The following is a 16,853-nucleotide window of genomic DNA, read 5'->3' as shown; positions in this document are numbered from 1 at the left end:
TGTTTGCTAGAATTTTGTTGAGGATTTTTGTGTCTATGTTCATCAGTGATATTAGTCTGTAATTTTCTTTTTTTGTAATATCTTCTTCTGTTTTTCACTTAAAAGTATATATTGATGATCACTGCATGTCATTATATTGAGTGTTTTTTTTTACAGCTGCATTCCATTGGATGTAGGTGGATTATTTTTAATGTTTCTGACACAGACTTCACATTATTTCTCATGTTAATATCTGTTGAATGTTTATGATTATCCACATATTCTAGAAAGGTGATAATTAGACCAAAATTCCTAATAATCTGGCTAAATCAAATAAAGACAGAATGCAAAATTAGAAAAAGTGAAAACTCTCAACTAAACTTAGCTGTTTGAATACACACCAATTGAGAAAGGAAAAAAGACTCCAAAATTGTAGGGTGGGAGTAGCTAGCCTGAAAATATTAATAACCTATAGTTTTACTGCTAATTTTTAAAAAATGGCTACCATTTGTCAACACAGATTCCCTGGAAACAGAACCTCAAGCAAAAGCTTACATGCAGGGCTCCCCTAGTGGCACAGTGGTTAAGAATCTGCCTGCCAGTGCAGGGGACACGGGTTCAAGCCCTGGTCCAGGAAGATCCCACATGCCGTGGACCAACTAAGCCCGTGCGCCACGACTACTGAGCCCGCATGCCTAGAGCCCGTGCTCCCCAAGAGAAGCCACCACAGTGAGAAGCCTGCCCACCCAATGAAGAGCAGCCCCCGCTCGCCGCAACTAGAGAAAAGCCCACACACAGCAACAAAGACCCAACGCAGCTAAAAATAAATAAAATAAATAAATTTATAAAATAAAAAAAAAAAGCTTACATGCAAACACTTCATTTTGAGGAGGAGGGGTCATAGCAATCCCAGGGAAGCAGAAATGAGAGGGAAAGGGAAGTAAAGGAGGGAAGAAAGGAGAGCATAAATGGAGCATGTTTCTGAGCTGGCTTCAGCTCCACAACAAACATCACTGGTTTCATAGTGGAAGTCCTTCCGTGGGACTTCCTGCATTACTTGATTGTGTCACCTGGCCCTTGCAGGTAGTTGCTAGAGAAGCCAGAGCCTCTGTTGGTCCATTCAGACTGGTGGCAAGACACAGGGTTCTCTCCTTGTCAGCTTCTGGTGTGAGGGATCTTTGGTCTATGAGTAAGAGTGGCCATGCTTCAAGACAGCATAGTGGGTTTCTCCCACTAAGAAGCCAACCAGGCCCTGAGGCAGGTCCAGACAACCTGGAGTGGCACATGAACTGGGTCTGATTCATAATTCAAAATGAAATCATCGAAGTCTCCTGTCCTTATTCAGAAATCTTTGGTAACAAAAATTGTTTATCGCATAGAGCTAGAAAATATCTTAAGTCATCTAATATTTTTCCTTGACTTTAAACAAGATCATAAATTATTTTATTTTTGAAAATTCTGAAGGGTATTTCACAATTTCCCTCATTCTAGTGAGGGAATAGCCCATGGGAAATGGGCTATGAGCCCATTTCCCTCATAGCCCATTCTAGTATCTAAACATATCGTTTTAAACTTTAAAAAAATCAAACTATTCTACTTTAGCAACTTGGGACTTAGGTCAATTACCCCAGGCTAATAAAAATGCTAATCTTTTAAAAATTCTGAAACTTACAATACTTAGAGGGTGATAAAGAATAACTGTCTCAAACCTGGTCTGGGGTATAACTTTTGTATAACAAAATTCACAATCTTTTAGGAAGAAATCAGCATTTCTGATAAAATGTATTATAATCAAATTATGTTCAATTCTAATGGAATTAAACATTTTGAGAAACTAGCTTCTCTCACTCTCTGTTGATTATCAGGCAAAAGTTTAATCGTTTAACAAAATATTCTTTTTTTGTATTAGTGTTAACTAGTCTGTTTGTTGTTGCTGTTGTGTTTACTAAATGTCTCTAATTGGAATGAATCTTTGAATTGACTTGTTTTAGGTCTCTTGTGGCAATTTTGAAATGAAACTTCATACATGCTTATAATTAAATTATATGAAAGGCTTTTCTTGTAAGGTTCAGATATCAAATATATATAAATATTGTTGTGATAATAGACATGACTTATTTTTTCCTTAATGATTGTATGTGTGTTTATATGTGTCTTATTTTCCATCTCACTCTAATTAGCACATTATAGTGACAATGACTTTAGGAGTCTATGAGAGAGAAAAGTTCTGTTCAAAGACTGCAAACTAGCTTGAGGTAGTTCCTTGACATGTCATGGTATTAATATAGTAAATGATAATTACATTTATGTGGAAGGAAGGAGGCAGGGAGAGGGGAGGAGAGAGGGAGAGAAGGAGCTATTTCATGCAAACTTCTCTCTCTCCACCATTGTGTAACATTGTTACCTGTTTAGTAATAAGAACAACACAGGCGCTCACTAGATAGTTTTTGAATTGGTGAATGAATGAGTACCCATTGGGACTCTTAGTTACACTATTGCTTAAAGGCAAAGAGATGGAGTAGATATCCAGCTCTCTTCCTGTTTTAGGGTTCTGTGGTTTCTTTGACTACTAAAAGTTGGCTAGGTTGCAAATTTATTTTGAAGTCTTAAAAACAAAACACTTTTCAGATGAAGGGCAGGGGGAAAATATTCCTCAACGTATCCACTTTAGCACCAGGAAAGCCTAATAAATATTATCAATAATATGAATAAGCAATGTAAATTCATTAAAAACTGTGTATACCAGTAGCACTAACTTGTGACTGGAATAAGAACTTTAATTGTGCCAAATTTTATTCTTTCCCAATATTAGCTGTCCTGGTTTCAGTTGCGCACATATGAATGCAGGCGGCCGCCTTTCTGATGTGTAGTTTCTTGCACTGATGAAGAAAAACTGCTGAAGTCATGAGGCTGCTCCAAGCAGAGCCCTCACGTGAGTCATATGAAAGCTCCAGCATTGCTGACCTCTGGCAAAAAGGGAGTGAACAAGGACAGGAGAGGCAAAGGGAGAGAGGTTCAAGTGCCGGGTTTTCTCCTTGAACCTAGAAGATTATGGGCCAAGAGCTGTGTGCAAAGACTCTGCAGCCTGGATGCAGCTGCCATTGCTGTTGGGAGGGAGGCGATGCACACAGCCGTCAGAGGAGTGCTCCGGTGATGATGGAGGCTGCGATCAAGGTATTTGTATTCCAGGAGCAGCATCCTCCTCTATCCATAAACCGAGGAGTTCAGAGGCTCCCTTTCTGTAGCAGGGTCTGGTTTTCCTGCACTAGGTCTAAAGCAATAAAAAGAAAATTCTATTAAAGTCACAGAGAATTTGTGACTGTTGTTATCAAATTTGGAGATTTTCTTTTAAGCCAAAAGGAAAAAATAATCCTATGCTTTGGGCTGCATGAAACTCACTTGACTTGAAGTCGAGAAAGTTATTCTCTTGAAATCTCTAAATACTAAATTAGAGAGCTGAACCTCAAAAAGCAAGCTGCAGTAACGGTACCCTATGGATTAAAAATTTCAGTAATTAGTTCATGTTTATTAGCAATTTTATACTAGAAAATTTTTCCCCTAAAAAGAGAAATTAAGGGGATATGAAAAAAAAAGAGTGTAGGTTTAACAGAGAAAAATTTGAAACCATCCATCAAAGAAATTTAGGTTAACCTAAGTGTTTAAAGATATATTTTTAGGTGAAGAGAAAATGTTGTGTTTCAGCAGTTGATATCATTATTTTATTTATTTATTTTTTAAGGAAGTGATGTTCAGGAAAGGTGCCTTTTGGGCGTGTAGGAAGCTTGGAAAACATTTGAAGAGTTAACATCAGGCAAATAAGAAAAAGTGGTTTATGCTAGCCATTGAGTCTTGACTTTGCATAAATTTTATTCCTGCACTTTCCTTTTTCTCTAGCTAACAGACCTAAAAGAAGCATCATGTTCCATGACTTCATTTCACCCCAGGGGACTTCAGGCTGTCCGTGCCCGGAAGTTCAAGAGTAAAAGGCCACGGAGTAACAGCGATTCTTTTCAGGAAGAGGATCTGAGTCGGGGTTTTCAGTGGGTGAGTGAGCAGCTGATGTTGATCAAGAATTTAATGTGTGGGCCTCCCTGGTGGCGCAGTGGTTGAGAGTCCGCCTGCCGATGCAGGGGATACGGGTTCGTGCCCCGGTCTGGGAGGATCCCACATGCCGCGGAGCCATGGCCGCTGAGCTTGCGCGTCCAGCAAGGGGAGAGGCCACGACAGTGAGAGGCCCACGTATTGCAAAAAAAAAAAAAGAATTTAATGTGTGCTTGTCTAGAGAGGCTGGGCCTTATTTCCAGGGCAGTTACTGAGCAGACCTTCCCAAGTACATTCTGCAATGCTGTCTAATTTCTCTGGGGGAAAAAAAAAGGCAACACTAAAAAAAATGCTCTTTTCTTTCCCCCCCTCTCACTCCTCCTCATTCCCCTTATGCAGAGGAAGAGCCTCCCCTTTGGGGCAGCCTCATCTTACTTGAACTTGGAGAAGCTGGGTGAAGGTTCTTACGCTACAGTTTACAAGGGGATTAGCCGGTGAGTGACTCATTAGCTGGGAGAGACTAGAGATGCGGATCTCACCCCCAGGATTTGACATTATGAAGCCAGCTGACACAGGACAGAAGTTCGGGACCAATGCAAGACCCCATAGTCAATAGGGAAAGCCGTGATTATTGAAGTAGCCTTGAAAGAAAACAAACTTCCCCCGCCCCAGTTAAAATCAGCCCACTAATTTATCAGCTTTTCCTTTTTTTGATTCAATTCAAATTAAACTTTCTCAACTACTGACCCAAAGAACAATTACTGCTCTTCACCTGGTGGGAAGTACAGTTGATAAGGTGTCTCTACAGATATTTTCATATCCCCCACATTCAGCCCAAAACACAATGATAGAGGTTTGCAATGGCAGCCTTGAGTTTTCTCCTTCCTTCTTCCACTTGGCCTTTGTAGAAGAAACTGAAGTTGGGTTCTACAAAGTATGACATAGTACGCCAAGAATGATTAATCCTGGGTATTCTACACTTGCAATTCTACACAAAATGGCTGGAGAATAAAAAGATTGTTAATCCAGAAAGCAAGTGCCCATTTTGGCTAATAAAAACTTTGTTAAACGTATTTGAAAGATTCACGAACTCCACAGCTTTTAGTCAAGGTGGGATAGTCAGAAAGTCTGATTTCTTTAATCTGTTACTCCAATGGAGAAAAACAATGGCTCAAAGTAGTTAAATGTTCATTTTAAAAATTTAATATAAATACAAGACTATTATTTATCTTAGGACTTGTGTTATAATTTTTACTTGTTAAAGAGGATTTTGGAGGAGATAGCATTTTAAATATATTATGTAAAAACAGGATTTAATTCACTTCCATAAACTATCTTAGGTACTAAGAATATAAAAGATTTCCTTCAAGGGATTCAGCCTAGTAATAGAATGAAAAATACATTACAAATATATACCCTGTCCAAGTGCACAGAGATATATGTAACAGTGTATTAATTGCAGCAAGATTTATAATAGAAAAAGTAAAAACCTGGTTACAAATATCCATTAATGGAGGACTGGCTAAATTATCACTATATAATGAGATAGCATGCAACCATCTAGAGTATAAGATGTATGAAAAGATGCCCAATATTTTACGAGAAACAAGCAAGTTACAGAACAATATATGATCTCACTTAGAAAAAAAGCACTGTTCACGTACAAATTTGTATGTGCCTAAAGGAATCTGGAAAAATATACAAGGGATTATTAAAAGTAGCTACTTCTAGTGGTTGAAACTGGAATGGAGAAAGGTCACTCAAACTTTTCACTTTATTCTTTACCACAAAAGCATTACATTTATAATTTTAAAACATATAGAGATAGATGTCAAAACGGCATTTGATAAATTCAACATAGATTTCTAGTTTTTAAAACTCTGAACAAAATAGGATTAGAATGATAATTACTCATTATGTTGTAGAATAATTTCAAATCAATAGCCTACATACTTTTTCTTTGTAAAATACTAGAGACATCACCATTAAGTTAGAGGTAGGGCAAGACTGCCCACTATTCTCTGTTGTTAAAGATTATCATAAGCATTCTAGCCAATGCAACGAGGAAAAAAAGACTGAATATAATTTTTGTGGATTATAGAATTGTCTACCTAAAAAAACCCAAAAGAATCATTTAAGAAACTATTAGAAGTAGTGAGATAGAACAATAAGGTGATCAGTTACAAAATCAAAATATACTTATCAAAAGTTGTCTTATGTATTAGCAATAACCATTTAATAGAAAATATTGTAGGGGAAATTATTCTCAAAAAGCAACAACAAAAAAAAATCATGACAGGGCTTCCCTGGTAGCGCAGTGGTTGAGAGTCCACCTGCCCATGCAGGGAATGTGGGTTCATGCCCCGCTGGTCCGGGAGGATCCCATGTGCCACGGAGTGGCTGGACCTGTGAGCCATGGCCGCTGGGCCTGCGCATCCGGAGCCTGTGCTCCGCAGCGGTAGAGGCCCGCGTACCGCAAAAAAAAAAAAAAAAATCATTACAATAAAAAATGGGCAGGATTGGGACTTCCCTCATGGCGCAGTAGTTGGGAATCCACCTGCCAATGCAGGAGAGATGGGTTCGATCCCTGGTCCGGGAAGATTCCACATGCCGTGGAGCAAGTAAGTTTGTGTGCCACAGCTGCTGAGCCTGCACTCTGGAGCCCGCAAACCACGGCCACTGAGCCCGTGTGCCACAACTACTGAAGCACACGTGCCTAGAGCCCGTGCTCCGCAACAAGAGAAGTCATTGCAATGAGAAGCCTGTGCACCGCAGCTAAGAGTGGCCCCCGCTCAATGCAACTGGAGAAAGCCCACGCACAGCAGCGAAGACCTGACGCAGCCAAAAATTTAAAAAAAAAAAAAAGGAAGGATTTATATAAAGATTTACTAAGCGATATAAAAGACTTGAAGAAAAAGCCAGAAAGGCATTCATTCATTCTACACATATTTATTAAGCACCTACTCTGTGCCAGGCACTATTTTAGCCAATAAGGACTCATTGGAAAACAAAAGAGACAAAAATCCCTGCTCTTATAGAGTGTATGTTCTAGTGGGGGTGAGAGAGGCAATAAACAAATGAACTCTTTGACTGAGTTTGTCAAAGAGTGAAAATGCTTTGGAAAAGAATAAAACAGGGAAGAGGAATAGGGAGTGCCAGAGTGGGGTGGTGAATTACTATTTTAAATAGTGAGAGAGGAGGCCTCACTGAGAAAGGAACACTTGAACAGAGACTGACAAAGGTGAGGCATGAGCTGTGTGAGTGTGTAGTGGAAGAGAGTTTCAGGCAGAGAGAACAGCAAGTAGCAAATCCCTGAGGCAGGAGAAGGCCTGGCACTGGGCTGGGAGAATGGAAGGATGTGAGGACAGTGAGGAGTTGCAGATGCAGTAGGGCCTTATATAGGGTCTTGTAGATCATTTCAGGGACCCTTGTAAGGATATTTGGATTAGAATATCTAGTAGTACAAAGATGTCAATGATTCTGTAATTTAGAGTTTTAATGTATTCTAAATATGTTCAAAAGCTATGATAATTAAAATAGTGTAGCACAAGTATAAGACAGATCAAAGAAATATGATTTGTAAAAATCCAGAACAGTCACAAATCCAAGTATTAGTAAGATCTAATATACAATCATGGTGGCATGTCGAATCAGCAGGGAAAATAAATAAATAAATAAACAGTCCAATAAATGGAGTTGGGACGGTTGTTAGCAATTTGGAAAAGGTAAATATACAATATAAATTCCCAGTGGATTAAAGAGTTAAATGGGGCTTCCCTGGTGGCGCGGTGGTTGGGAGTCCGCCTGCCGATGCGGGGGGACGCGGGTTCGTGCCCCGGTCCGGGAAGATCCCACATGCCGCGGAGCGGCTGGGCCCGTGAGCCATGGCCGCTGAGCCTGAGCATCCGGAGCCTGTGCTGCACAACGGGAGAGGCCACAACAGTGAGAGGCCCGCGTACTGCAAAAAAAAAAAAAAAAAAAGAGTTAAATGAAAAAGGAAACATACAAGAGCTAGAAGAATAAACAGGGGAAGTCTGTGTAACTTTTGGACTGGAAAGGTCTGTCTACATGTAACACTTAAGTCAGAACCTGTAAGGGAAGATTGGACATGTCCATGGTGCCCCATCTATCCAAGTATGTTCTAGGGACCCCCCCAGTTCTGAGACACCTTAATAGAAGTTTCACTGAAACAATTACCATTGTGCAATTGACACGGGTAACCCTAGAACAAAATAAAATGTGATCCTTTATTGTAGGTGCTCTCAGCATCTTTAAAATGTTGATGTATACCATGACTTTCTAAAAAAGATGAAGAGGGCTTCCCTGGTGGCACAGTGGTTGGGAGTCCGCCTGCCGATGCAGGGGACACGGGTTCGTGTCCCGGTCCAGGAGGATCCCACGTGCCGCGGAGCGGCTGGGCCTGTGGGCCATGGCCGCTGGGCCTGCGTGTCCGGGGCCCGTGCTCCACAACGGGAGAGGACACGGCAGTGAGAGGACCATGTACTGCAAAAAAAATAAATTAATTAAAATTAAAAAGATGAAAAATTTTAAAGTATAAAGCATTTTCTAAACATATTTGAAGAGAAAAATTTAGGGTAGGGGATAGGGAGAATTTCACAGAGCTATGTTCTGGGTAAAACATTTTGGAAAATACTGAGCATCATAAAACTTTTTAAGCTTAAAATTTCAAAGATATGATAAGGCGAACAAAAGAAATTGGTGAAAAGTATATGCAAAATATTTCAATAAAAAATAGGCAAACAGGTAAACCACAAAAGAACAGAAAAGACCAATAACCTTATGAAAACTCAGTTCCACAATTATTTAAAGGAATAGAAATTAAAATGTGATAATCCTTTTTACCTACTAAATAGGCCAAAAAATGAAGATAAAAACATGCCCCGCAAAAAGAAGCCCCACATTTATGGGGATATGTCAAAGATACCTAGGAGCCAACTGAAAAAGCTCCCAAAGAGCAAAGGTGGAAAAATTTGAGCAACAAAATAAATAAAATAGTATATATTGGGTTGTAACCCAAAGTATAAAGTGACTATGAGTCCATAGTGCTGTAAATAAGTGGTTCAGTTAATTAATAAATGGGAGAGAAGAGACAAATTTTCAGATAATTTATGCAGATAACCCACCCTCAAGGTGGTGGAGCATAACTTTCCAGTGCTTAAGTGTGGGCTACTCATAGTGACATTCTCCCAAAGTTCAGTATGGAAGGGGGTGGGGGGAGAATAACTTTACAGTGAAGAAACCTGATAAGTATTACCTGAGCCAGGTGATTAAGGCCACATCAAAAGCCATAAATTTTGATGACAGTATGTACCTTTAATATGATGTGATGAAACCAAAACCCATAACTGTGGTCTAATCATAAGAAAAACATCAAAAAAATTCCATTAGAGAGGTATCCTACAAAATACTTGACCAGTACTCCTCAGAACTTTTAATGTCATCAAAAACAAGGAATGTCTGGGAAACTGTCACAGCCAAGAGGAGCCTAAAGAGACATGACAACTAAATGCAATGTGGTGTCCTAGAAGAGATCCTGGAATAGAAAAGGGACATCAGGTAAAAACTAAAGAAATCCTGGTAATCATATTGCAATATATAAATGTATCAAATCAGTTTTTTCTCTAATGTTGAACATTTCAGCTATTTCTATTTTTTTCTATTGTAACTAACACAGTGAATGATATCTTTCATGCATTTGGAATTATTGAAATCTTTGTTAAGTAACTATTGAGAAAAATTCCTGAGTGTGGTAGTTTTATGGCTTTTCACACATATGATCATGTTGCATTCCCCCAAATTTTACCAATTTACAGTGCAACCCACAACAAGCAATACAATTTTACTGCAAAAAAAACAAAAACAAAAACCCTAAAGAATTCCTAATAAACCAAGTTCTTTAGTTAATAATAATGTATCAATGTTGGCTCATTAATTTTAACAAATGTATCATACTGATATAAGATGTTAACAACAGAGGAAACTGGATGTGAAGTATATGAGAATTTTCTGTACTATCTTCTCAACTTTTCTGTAACTCTAAAACTGTTCTAAAATATGAAATCTTAAAGCAACAACAACAACAAAAAACAAACAACGCTGCCCACTGTTGGTGAGAGGGTGCTAGAATGGCCAGGCTCACGACCAGTTAGTGGTGTGATCACTCTGCGGCACAATTTGGGAACATGTGTTCAAAACAATAAAAATTTGTGCACTGCATACTCTTTGATTTAGCAATTCCACCACGACCCTAAGAAAATAACAGAGGCTGTATGAAAAGATTTATCTACAAATATGAACAAATATGATCGTCCAGGCATTTTTATAATAGCCAAAAGTTAGAAACAATGTTAAAATATTTGGAATTGGCAAAATACATTGTACATATTTATATGATGAAATGTTACTATTAAATGTCAAATAATACAAGAATGACTAACAGAAAAAGTTAAATGGAGGAAAAACAGGTTCCTAATAATACGATGTGCATCCCACTGTATTAAAAATATAGTTATACTTACATTAAAATCTTCTCTGTTCTCTGGCATTTAGCTTACATCAGCAAACAGAACAATGAATAAGGGGAGAGTAAGAGATGAAGAGAGAGAGAATGGTGGGACTGGGCAGGTCAGGTAGCACCTAGGAGGCAATTGTAAGAATTTGGCTTTTATTCAGAATGAAATGTGGAGATGACGGTGGGTTTTGAGCACAGAAGTGACTTGTTTTGAGTTTCACTTTAAAAAAGATGCCCTGGGCTACTGTTGGAAGTAGATAGTAGGGGTACAAACATATAAGCAGAAAGACTGCTAGGTCATTACAGTAATTCAGATGAAAAATAAGAATGGCTCAAACAAGTGCACAAAGGGAAATAAAAGAAACAATATACATCAAAATATGAAGCTGGCTTTGTTGGGTTATTTTTTTCTGTGCTTTCCCATATTCTCCATATTTTCTGTAATAAATATGTATCACTTTGGTAAAGAGAAAACAATGGTTTGATATATACATATGACTTTTTAAACTTTTTTATTTTGAGAAAATTGTACATTTCATATACTGGAATAAATTTTGAAGGAAAGCTACTTTTGTTAAACCATCCTTAGTATAAATTGCTGCTATGGGCCATGTCAACAAATCTGTGCCCTTTCCCCCGACTCTTCTAGGATAAATGGACAACTAGTGGCTTTAAAAGTCATCAGCATGAATGCAGAGGAAGGAGTCCCATTTACAGCCATCCGGGAAGGTAAGAACAGTAGAGTGGACCCAAGAGATATTTTAAGTTTTTGATTTGATAAAAATGCATTGAGCCTATCCATTCAGCATCTAGCTTTTTTTTTTTTTTTTTTTTTTTTTTTTTTGCGGTACGTGGGCCTCTCACTGTTGTGGCCTCTCCCGTCGCAGAGCGCAGGCTCAGCAACCATGGCTCACGGGCCCAGCCACTCCGCAGCATGTGGGATCCTCCCGGACCGAGTCACGAACCCGAGTCCCCTGCATCGGCAGGCGGACTCTCAACCACTGTGCCACCAGGGAAGCCCTAGCTTTTTATATTTATAGAAGTAATGTTATAATTGCAATTTTATTCTTCACACCAGTTTTCCAAATCATTTTATTACTTATTCCTGAGGAAATTAGAATTCAAAACTATTATATTAGTTGACCCAAACTATGAACTCAGTGAGTATTTACTAAATATCTTCTGCAAGTTTGGTCCCATGCTAAGTGCTAAGGCTGTATCTATATAACCCTAGAAAAAGCCATACAAAAGAGAAAGTAAATAATATACTCACACAAATTCTCAATAAGCAGTTTGCCTGAAAAACAGTTGTTGAGATAGCATTTGAAAAACTCCTTAGGAAAACGTGTATTTTTAGTGTTATGCCTGTATTTTCTCTGAACCCTGGACAGTAGAGCAAGTGGGTGAGAAGTCTGGTGGCATCAGATAGACTTGAGCTTGAATCTTAGATATAACAGTTACTAGTGGTGTGACCATGCGTAGATTACTTTTCCTATTTAAGACTCAGTTTATTGCAGAAAGAGGATAATAATACCTATTTCACTGAGTTGTTATGAGGCTTAAATGAGAATATACATATAAAACACTAATCACAGAGTTTTATCTTCATAGTTCAACAAATGTTGGCTATTATTATTATTCCATTTTTTTTACTTTCCCTTAGTGATGTCTTGTTCACTATCAAGATAACTAACAATTTATAATTTAAAAATCAAGAAGCCAGTATAGTGAAAATAAATCATTAAAATGCAATTTATTAACCTTTTTACATAAGCCATTTGAAATAAAATGATGACAGGATTGCTATTCATTTCATCAAAAACCCAGAGAAATGGCTTCTCCCTGGTCTTTCTTTCTTCCCGTTTAACCTCTTCATCTTCCCTTCTTTATGGAGCACATCCTATATGCAGAGCATGCTGGGTGTTGTGAAGAATGAGAAGAAAAAGCCTGATCTTTGCTCTCTATCTTTTCAGTTGTAACAGAGCAGATGATTCAAGTTGCAACCAGTGTTATGATGGAGGTAACAAAGACCTTGTAAACTGAGATGAGAACAAGTCAGTCTCAATGTGGCTAATAGAGTCAATAGATTTTGAACTGAGCTTGGGAGGATGGGTCATGCAAACAGGCATGGAAAAAGGAATTCAGAAAATGAGTTTATAACTGAATTTGATTCCGTTTTCAAAAGTCTTCCAGAGCCCCTGGGAAATACATCATTTTGAATTTCTGCAGAAGGGCCAAATGGCTATCAGGTTAGCCGGGGATTCAGCCTGGTAGGATCAGGTGCATTCTGGAGGAAAGTGTGGCCTTAAGTGTTTAATATAATGGAAACTGTACTTACTGATGTATGTATTAGTGGTCCCCCTGAAAGGATAATCAGATTTAGAAAGAGATGTGTGGATAGGCTAAAGAGGATTTCTGACCATAATAGACATCCCCAGGTCACCAGCATGAGGGGAGGGTCTCTAGGCCCAGGTTCACCCTGTTCTCATGGTGTTTCCTTTGTGAGCTGAGCTTGCCTGTTGCTTCAGGCCTGCCTCGCTCAGATTTTGCCCACAGCCAACTTTTTCGGGATGACAATTGACTTTAACAGTGAAAACTTTTGCCAGTTTTGCTAACAGATGGTTCTTAACATGGTTCAGAAAAACTGGATGTGTATTGCCCTGTATGCTAAATGTTTCTTTTATTGCATATTTACCGAGGAATTGCCTCTCCATCACAGGTGTTTGCAATTACATTTAGTATTCAACTTTAGACTTTCTTGGTTTGTTTTATGGACTTACCTTACTGAATGCTTTGCTTGTTTAATATGAAAAACCACAAAGGATTTTTTTGACACATTTGTGGTTGTTAGGCATCCAGTTTCCAACAATGGATGTTTCTTTTTCCACCAGTATAAAAGCTGGGAGCCCTTCATAGAAGGGCCCTCTCCGCTCAAGAAGACATGAGGCCTCATTTGAAAACTTTGGCACTGTCCCATTTTTCCTGTAAGAACTTTAAGGATGTGAGACCAGGGAGACAGGAGGTTAAATGAGAAGGGCTGAAAGGCAAAATAAGAACAGCTGGAGTTCATTAGTTAAAATCCAGGGTCACTAGCTAAACAGACAACTGAAAGCCATGTGCAGCAAAACTAAATGAGCAATACAGACTTCTCTAAAAATCCTTGAAGTAGGAAATACTTTTCCTGAACACTTTGGTTGCTCTAATGGTATATCAGCCAAAGATTTATTGATTAGGATTTTACTACATGTACAGTCTCTCTTCATACAGGTAGAAAACATGCAGCAGTTTATTAATCTTGTCATTTGGAATACTATTTGACTGTAACATGTAATGTTATGAAATTAGCAAAAGTATGAACAGCACTAAGGAAAATACATGTGCCAGATATTTTTCATGTGTTACCTCTTTCAATCTTCTTAATAACCTTTGGAGACAGAGATTATTACGATTCCAGTACAGAGCTCTGATTCAAACAAATCTCTCTGATTCAAAAATCCATACACTCTCTTAGCATTCATTCCATGAGTATTTACTGAGCACCTATTTTGGCCAGGTACTCTGATGGCTGCTAGATACATAGCAGCAGACACAATAGGCGTGTTCCCTACCCTATTCCTCTGCTAATTAAAAAGATTAACCACCTTCATAGCAACTTAGAGAATCTTTCATAACTAGCTCTATAATTATATATTTTTTTCAAGTTTGCAAACATTTTCTTTGTTTTCTTTTTTATACATCTTTATTGGAGTATAATTGCTTCACAGTGCTGTGTTAGCTTCTGTTGTACAACAAAGTGAATCAGCCATATGCATACATATACCCCCATATTCCCTCCCTCTTGAGCCTCCCTCCCACCCTCCCTATCCCATCCCTCTAGGTGGTCACAAAGCACTGAGCTGATCTCCCTGTGTCATGAGGCTGCTTCCCACTAGCTATCTATTTTACATTTGGTAGTGTATATATGTCCATGCCACTCTGTCATTTTGTCCCAGCTTCCACCTCCCACCAACCCCCCTCATGTCCTCAAGTCCATTCTCTATGTTTACATCTTTATTCCTGCCCTGCCACTAGGTTTATCAGTACCATTTTTTTTAGATTCCATATATGTGTGTTAGCATACAATATTTGTTCTTCTCTTTCTGACTTACTTCACTCTGTATGACAGACCCTAGGTCCACCCACCTCACTATAAATAACTCATTTTCGTTTCTTTTCATGGCTAATATTCCATTGTATATATGTGCCACATCACGTATACCTAAACGTTTCGATGGACGTTTAGGTTGCTTCCATGTCCTGGCTATTGTAAATGAACATTGTGGTACATGTCTCTTTTTGAATTATGGTTTTCTCAGGGTATATGTCCAGCAGCGGGATTGCTGGGTCATATGGTAGTTCTATTTTTAGTTTTTTAATGAACGACCATACTGTTCTCCCTACTGACTGAATAAACTTACATTCCCACCAACAGTGCAAGAGGGTTCCCTTTTCATCAAACCCTCTCCAGCATTTTTTGTTTGTAGATTTTTTGATGATGGCTATTCTGATCGGTGTCAGGTGATACCTCATTGCAATTTTGATTTGCATTTCTCTAATAATTAGTGACATTGAGCATCTTTTCATGTGCCTCTTGGCCATCTGTATGTCTTCTTTGGTGAAATGTCTATTTAGGTCTTCTGCCCATTTTTTAATTGGGTTGTTTGTTTTTTTGATATTGAGCTCCATGAGCTGTTTGTGTATTTTGGAGATTAATCCTTTGTCCATTGTTTCATTTGCAAATATTTTCTCCCATTCTGAGGGTTGTCTTTTCATCTTGTTTATGGTATCCTTTGCTGTGTAAAAGCTTTTAAGTTTCATTAGGTCCCATTTGTTTATTTTTGGTTTTATTTTCATTACTCTAGGAGATGGGTCAAAAAAGATCTTGCTGTGGTTTATGTCAGAGTGTTTTTCCTACGTTTTTCTCTAAGAGTTTTGTAGTGTCCAGTCTTACATTTAGGTGTTTAATCCATTTTGAGTTTATTTTTGTGTATGGTGTTAGGGAGTGTTCTAATTTCATTCTTTTACATGTAGCTGTCCTGTTTTCCCAGCACCACTTATTGAAGAGGCTGTCTTTTCTCCATTGTCTGTTCTTGCTTCCTTTGTCTTAAATTAAGTGACCATATGTGCATGAGTTTATCTCTGGGCTTTCTATCCTGTACCATTGATCTATATTTCTGTCTTTGTGCCAGTACCATAGTGTCTTGATTACTGTAGCTTTGTAGTATAATTTGAAGTTGGGGAGCCTGATTCCTCCAGCTCCGTTTTTTTTCCTCAAGATTGCTTTTACTATTCATGGTCTTTTGTGTTTCCATACAAATTGTAAAACTGTTCTAATTCTGTGAAGAATGCCATTGGTAGTTTGATAGGGATTGCATTGAATCTGTAGATTGCTTTGGGTAGTATAGTCATTTTCACAATATTGATTCTTCCAATCCAAGAACATTGTATATTTCTCCCACTGTTTATATCATCTTTGATTTCTTTCATCAGTGTTTTATAGTTTTCTGCGTACAAGTCTTTCGCCTCCTTAGTTAGGATTATTCCTAGGTATTTTATTCTTTTTGTTGTGATGGTAAATGGGATTGTTTCCTTAATTTCTCTTTCTGATTTTTCATTGTTAGTGTATAGGAATGCAAGAGACTTCTGTGCATTAATTTTTTTTTTTTTTTCCTTGCGTTATGCGGGCCTCTCACTGTTGTGGCCTCTCCCATTGGCGGAGCACAGGCTCCGGACGCGCCGGCTCAGCGGCCATGGCTCACGGGCCCAGCCGCTCTGCGGCATGTGGGATCTTCCCGAAACGGGGCACGAACCCGCGTCTCCTGCATCGGCAGGCGGACTCTCAAGCACTGCGCCACCAGGGAAGCCCATTGCCAGAGATTTCTGTGCATTAATTTTGTATCCTGCAATGTTACCAAATTCACTGATTAGTTCTAGTAGTTTTCTGGTGGCATCTTTAGGATTTTCTATGTATAGTATCATGTCATCTGCAAACAATGACAGTTTTACTTCTTCTTTTCCAATTTGCATTCCTTTCATTTCTTTTTCTTCTCTGATTGCTGTGGCTAGGCCTTCCAAAACTATGTTGAATAATAGTGGCGAGAGTGGACATCCTTGTCTTGTCCCTGATCTTAGGGGAGATGCTTTCAGGTTTTCACCATTGAGAATGATGTTTTTTGTGGGTTTGTCATATATGGCCTTTATTATGTTGAGGTAGTTTCCCTCTATGCCCACTTTCTGGAGAGTTTTTTTTTTTTTTTTTAAT

The 16,853-nt window shown here is 38.6% G+C and overlaps 1 protein-coding gene across 3 annotated transcripts in view; it reads left to right on the top strand.

Annotated features, from left to right (window-relative positions):
* The first annotated feature begins 2,943 nt into the window (after positions 1–2,943).
* CDK15 (cyclin dependent kinase 15) overlaps positions 2,944–16,853 on the top strand; it is a 92,449-nt gene continuing 78,539 nt past the window's right edge. For 2 of the 3 annotated variants that reach the window (XM_007469187.1, XM_007469186.1), the window contains exons 1-4: positions 3,031–3,153; positions 3,874–4,023; positions 4,420–4,514; positions 11,202–11,281. In XM_007469187.1, the coding sequence (XP_007469249.1) occupies positions 3,031–3,153; positions 3,874–4,023; positions 4,420–4,514; positions 11,202–11,281 (448 nt within the window). Of the gene's footprint in view, positions 3,154–3,873; positions 4,024–4,419; positions 4,515–11,201; positions 11,282–16,853 lie in introns of all 3 variants that reach the window. The other variant, XM_007469185.1, reaches the window with a different exon arrangement.

This window comes from Lipotes vexillifer, unplaced genomic scaffold, assembly GCF_000442215.2.
Source record: "Lipotes vexillifer unplaced genomic scaffold, Lipotes_vexillifer_v1.1 scaffold259, whole genome shotgun sequence".
Lineage (NCBI taxonomy): Eukaryota > Metazoa > Chordata > Mammalia > Artiodactyla > Lipotidae > Lipotes > Lipotes vexillifer.
Note: the sequence above shows the minus strand (reverse complement) of the source record. Positions and strands in the feature narration are given on the sequence as shown.